This window comes from Cynara cardunculus, unplaced genomic scaffold (genome assembly GCF_001531365.2).
Source record: "Cynara cardunculus var. scolymus isolate 2C unplaced genomic scaffold, CcrdV1 Un_Scaffold_1977, whole genome shotgun sequence".
Lineage (NCBI taxonomy): Eukaryota > Viridiplantae > Streptophyta > Magnoliopsida > Asterales > Asteraceae > Cynara > Cynara cardunculus.
Window position 1 is genome coordinate 30,124 of NW_020200937.1, and position 6,312 is coordinate 36,435.

The following is a 6,312-nucleotide window of genomic DNA, read 5'->3' on the forward strand; positions in this document are numbered from 1 at the left end:
TTACATGGATGTGGAGGATAACATATTATCTGTTATATTTGGAATACTTGTTATATATACAAGTTTTGTATCGGGATTTTGTGGAAAAATTTGGTAGCTACTTTGTAATGTAGCTTTTGTAATTAGTGGGACCAGTTGTGTAAATTATATTTCTTGATATATAGAAATATATGTTTATGTACAAATATGATCATAGGGTGTTACAAGATGGGTTTTGGATCTCCATTTTCAAGTAAGATCATCACCCCTTCTATATTCTTTCCCTTGTTTATAATGATAATTTCATGGTTGGAAACTATTTTATATTGAGTTTACATCTATTTAGTGTTTTAGTCGGTTTCATGATGGAGTGGGGAGAATTGAAACAAGATTCTAGAATTTTGGGTTTATCCTTATAAATTTTGAATTGATGGATTGAATCCTATGGATTAGATTGGATCAGATGTTGGTTGAGGATGTTTTTATAATGTTTTAGGGTTAGTTAAAGCCCTTAAAACATCATGAATATGATTTGATATTGGTATTGGGTTTTATTTCTCGAATAGAAATATGCAGGTGAAATAGGGACGAAAGCAACTTTCATGCGGGTTTGGTCCCATGAAAATCACTTTAGCGGTTGGTTCCCAATTTTCATTTTTTTGTAAGAGTAGTTTGGGTCCTCATCTGAGGGGTTTATTAGTGGTTCAATTGGAGGTTCTTTGGGGGTTTTAACATGTCTTTTGGTAATCCAAATTGAGGTGTTCGGTTGATGACTTCTTAGACTAAGAGGGTGTGAATAAGCTTGGACTTCAGGTGAGTTTCCTCTTGTTATCTTTGATAAATGTATGCTCATGAGTGTGAGTTCTTGGTGTGAGTGTGTACAATAGTATTTTGAACTATGGGAGGTGTGTGCCCGAATGAAGTACACGAATTCGTTTCATGTAGCTCATGTTAAGGGAAGATGTGAGCCTAAATGATTAGTCAAAGGTGTGCGCGACTATAAGTGTGTTCAACTGTTGCAATATTTATTGGTGTTTTATGTTTTAAGTGTGTACATTGTTGTTTCCAGTTATGATTTATAATGAAATGTTTCATCGTATATTCATGTGTTAAAAGAAATTCACTAGACCTTTGGTCTAACCCTCGCTTTTATAATACTGAAACCTTTTCAGGAAGGTACCATGAAGGGAGTACTAGCTAGGGTTGAAGGGGAAGGTGTGATTCTCATGGATTGAAAAGTGTGAGAGTGATCTCCTTGTATGATAGTCGTTAGACTTGATTAGAATTTTGTAAAGAATCTTAGCCATAGTGTTGTTATTATTCCGCTGTAACTCAAGAAGTAGAGTTGATATTGTTGTCCTTTATCCAACATTCGTACTTGTCGATTGTCAATTGTTATGTTATAGATATTTTGGATTTATGGATGTTACATGTTGGTTTAAAGGATGAGGAAATGTTTGTTCAAAAAGTCGGTCATGGGTTTTGGTTCGGGCCTTTTCATGCGCCTTGCCATCGGGTGAGTCTTAGATATCCCATTCACATTGGATTTCTTGAGGGTTAGGTGCCATGTAAGATCGATTTGGAGATGCCGATACTCAACCTTTTGCTAAAAAATTGACCTTATATTTCTATATTTATTAAATGCAAAATCATCAAAAACATTAATAAATATTTTTGTAACAAATATTATGACCAACAAAGGAAAAAATAATACCAAACAATAAATAAACCAACCAAAGTATACAAACACCAAACAAACAAATAATTTCTTTTTAAACAATTCAATGAATCTAGGTCTCATTTTGTTTTAATTCAACCAAAAGGATCCAAATCCTTGTTATAATTTTCTGCTTCTTCTTCATCACCACCCAAGAAACCCTGGTTCAACAACATGCTTATGGGATCAACCTCTATCTCTCCTAAACTTGAAAAGAAATCTTGATCCACTCCGCTGCCGTGTTCCGGCAACTCCGGCCGGTAGCTCTGTGGGAAACTTCCCAACCCTAATTTTTCTGTTTCCAATAATATTGCTTGTGATGATTCATCTTTCACGTGAGACCCTGCAGCTACATCTTCTGTGGTGGTGTGTTTTTCCGATGATGGTTGTTCGGCGGTGGTCTTTGGTGGTTGTGGGGTTCTAGTGGAGCCGGCAAGAGCGTTTCTTTGAGTAGGCCATGGGTGGTTATGTTCAGAAGTGTAGGTAATGACCAACATGTTAGGATCTGTGCGACTTCTTTCCACTTGTTTTCTTGCTGAACAACCCTTTGAGCTACTGCATCTGTAGTACCCTCTGAATATATGTATAATAATTCTTTAATCAAGAGAAAATTAATATTAATTACCAAGTTCAATAATTTAGAATTAATATAACAAGATCAGCTCTACATGACTGCAAAAGAAATGTCTTAATAAATTGTCTTACATATCTTAAGTTAATAGAACTATTTAAATAACCGTGTGATATGTAAAAAAAACATTAATTATATGACAATATTTGGATGTCTTAACAACGTTTTTTTTATATTAAAATGTTTTATCAGCTTTTATACAACACTTTTGTATGAATAGATTTTTAAATGACAATTATGAGAAGTGTCATATGAACATATTTTTATAGAATATTTTTTCAAACAAAATACATTTTATACTGGTTTTGATATATTGTTATCGAAAAAATACAAAACTTAACCTTTTTTATATAATAAATTTTAATAATCATTGTATCAGTCATATGTCCATAATTATTAAAACTTTGTCTTTCACCAATAATTGTGATGGTAAATATGAAAATCGAATGTAAGGATATTTAAACCAACATTAAGTCAACTCTTTTGACTTATTAAATAAAGGGATATGGTGGTAATTCATATAGTTGTAATAATAGTAATTAAAAAATAAAATTTATAAAATTCTAACATTTTTTTGCAAAACAAACGATAACCCTCATTTAACGAAATTTTTTAACGAATGTTAAAGACAGAGATCAAATCTATACGTTTTTACAAACTACTATAATAATCTGATAATTTCAAAATTGCAAGAAAGAAATTTGATATTTTCAACAAACCACAAAAATCAAATTTATAGTTTACTCTTAATTATCTAATCATATAAGATATTATTTTCACCAAATATAATAAAATAAATTAATATAAATAATAAAAAAAAATTGTCAACCCCTTTATTTCATCACCATTTTGCCTTAATATAAACAATTTGATTAAAATCAAGCTAAAATGTAACTGAAATGATTGTAGCTTTAAAATAATATAAGTCCGGTGATTATTTGACCTGTTCACTGAAAAATGGATGCATTAGAGAACTCTACCTTGGATAAGGAGATCCTTTAATAGGTTTCTGACCATACTTCCTCCAGGCCCAGAGATCCGATGGAACCACTTCGCCCGTGGGTCTACTATTTGCCGGTGCTGGTGCCGGTATGCACACCACTTTCTTAGCCTGGCTCTTCCTGATCATCATTTAACCATTGCTAGGTTAACATTGTTAATTGCTCTTTTTAACATCATAATCTTCACTACAACACAAATGGGTTTATAGGATGACAAAAATATCTAAATGACCCAACAATCGTACGTCTTATGTAAAAACGTTATAATAAGTTTTTACTTTTTAGAAAATATTTTTTTGGTATTTTAGAAGTTTTCAGAAAAAGTTAAAATAAAGTGTCGTATTACCTACTTTGTAGAACATTTTTTAGAAGTGTCCTATGAGGAGATTTATTTATAGAACAATAATTTTCTAACACTTTTTTTAAATAATGTTATACAAAAATAATTAATATGAAGCTTTATTTCAATATGTCTTAACAAACTTATTGACACGCTTAAAAATATCATATAAACATATTACAATGCTTTTATATATGACTTATAATTGTTTGATCTTATAAACTTAAGTTTATAAATCAATCGAGTATGGGACAATTAGACATTTTTATGTCCTATAAACTCGATTTTGTTGAATTAGTTTATACTTGCTTATTAGAAATAATTTTAATGAACATGATGACTAAATTTGATACACTTGTTTTTTCCCACCCATATGTTTGTTCCGTACCACTACTTTGATAAATAAAAACTTAAGATTACACATTCAAAACAACGTAACTGTTGTTCTTCGAGGCAATAGAACTAACGTGACATATTACATAACCGGATTGAATTGTTTTGAACGCTAAAAAAACTTGGTTTTAGAATGTATTCATATAATAATTTTAAAAAATATATGTTATACTAATAAGACAATTACTTTTTAAGGGATCGTTTACTAAATACTAACCAAGTAAGTGTGGATTGGATAACTTTCCTCACCTGATGCACATGGCAAGGGCTGAAAATCTCACCCAGTCAGAGCGATGATAGGGATAGAGAGTCTTACCAGGTAAGTGATGGTAAGGACTCTTATCCGGGTAAGCGTTTACCGGATAAATTGTTGCATACAATACCGTTTTAATATACTACAATATTATCTGGTAAAATAGATTATAGTGTTGACTCCTACCGATAAACGTTTATCGGGTAAGTATTTGAGTAAACGGTCCCTAATTCTTGTTAAATCATCTTCAGTAGGTAACACCAAGACATACACCAATTTTTTTTAAAAAAAAAAATGTAAATATTGATGCAAAGAAATAATGTTATTGGATGGGTAACACTAAGGGCCCGTCTCCCAAACACTTACCGGTAAGATTTAACACTATAATTCACTTACCGGGTAAGATTTTAGTCTATTAAAACAACATCGTATAAAACAATTTACATGGTAAGCGCTTACCATGGTAAGAGTCGTCGCCATCACTTACCGGGTAAGACTCTTAGTCCTTGTCTCGTTCTTATCAGGGAAGATTCTTAGACCTTATCATATTTATCCAGTAAGATATTGTGACTTAGTAAGCGCTTATCCGGGTAAACATTTAATAAACGGCCCTTAAGGCATCTCCAGCCGAACCACTAAAAAATAAACACTAAAAATGGTAGGTTATTTGAACACTAAAAAATCTCAACGACACTAAAAACATTTTTATAATAAAAAAAAATATAATTTATTATTAAACTATTAATCTATATATATATATATATATATATATTAGAAAAATAAAATAAAATATTAATATATAAGACTCCGGCCAACATTTTAGATCTCTAACTTTAATGTTTTAGCGTCGGATTGAAGATAAAAACACCTACAATTTTATATTTTTAGTGTCAGGTTAAAAATCTTCTTAAAAAACCAAACATATAATTATATAAGTTTATAATTATATTTATTAACTCTGTGCATTTGATATTCATATCTTTTTACAATAATACAATATTTATTAATTGGGAATTAAATTATTTTATTAAACATCTCATCAAAAAATAAAAAAAGTTAACATAAAACAAATACAATATATATATATATATATATATATGTGTGTGTGTGTGTGTGTGATTTATACCAACTATAACTCTACAAGTCTTATCTGAAATGTCATAACTTAACTTACTCAAATGCTATTTTAAAGAGTATTTTAATTCTTCCAATTAGGTTTTATATTATTATTAATCAATAAATATTTTTCATAAAATATTAATTTATTTAATAATAAAATATTTAGTTATTAATTAATATTTTTTTAAGATTGCATAACATACTTTTAGTAAAAAAAATTAATTATTAATTAATTAAATTAATAAACTTTGTTTTTATTTATATAATGTATAATGATTATTTAAATTCACCACTTAATTTGATAACAACTCATCCCATATTGATAGAAAATAAGATTTGTAAGCTCATTATAAACCTCAAGTTATGGGCAACAAATAACTTCCACCGTAATTTTAAGTTGGAATCAAAGTTATCGAGTTAGCCTGTTGGTTTGAATTTTGGGGTGTTACAAGTGGCATCAGAGTCATAGTTTAAGAGACTTAAATATTGGTGAGACAAAAAGAATGGAATGATAGGGAAAGTAAAAATAGGGATGACCATCAAAAATGCAAAAATATAAAGTTGATTGAAACTCAAAGTTGCATAGTTTTATGGTGGTCCTGTTTCAACACACTGTTCTCATCTTCAATCATGAAAAGACATATTAACTACTATTTTAACTTAAAAAAAAAACCCTCATTATATGGATACTTTAAATGGATATATATATATATATTTTGATAAATGCATTTTTATTTTTCACACACATTAACATAATAACTTATTTTCTGAAGTTTTATTATATGATGTAAAATAATTCTGACATAAATAATTAAATAAGGGTCCATGTAGCAAGACCCAATAGAGTTTTAAATACAGACCATGTCATTGATACAAACC

The 6,312-nt window shown here is 29.7% G+C and overlaps 1 protein-coding gene across 1 annotated transcript in view; it reads right to left on the reverse strand.

Moving 5' to 3' along the window:
- Positions 1 to 1,701: 1,701 nt before the first annotated feature.
- Positions 1,702 to 6,312, reverse strand: part of LOC112502820 (probable WRKY transcription factor 14) — an 8,532-nt gene continuing 3,921 nt past the window's right edge. The window contains exons 2-3 of the mRNA XM_025106821.1: positions 3,308 to 3,448; positions 1,702 to 2,269 (exon numbers count right to left, since the gene is read on the reverse strand). Coding sequence (XP_024962589.1) covers positions 1,792 to 2,269; positions 3,308 to 3,448 — 619 coding nt within the window. The 3' untranslated portion in view covers positions 1,702 to 1,791. The remainder of the gene's footprint in view (positions 2,270 to 3,307; positions 3,449 to 6,312) is intronic.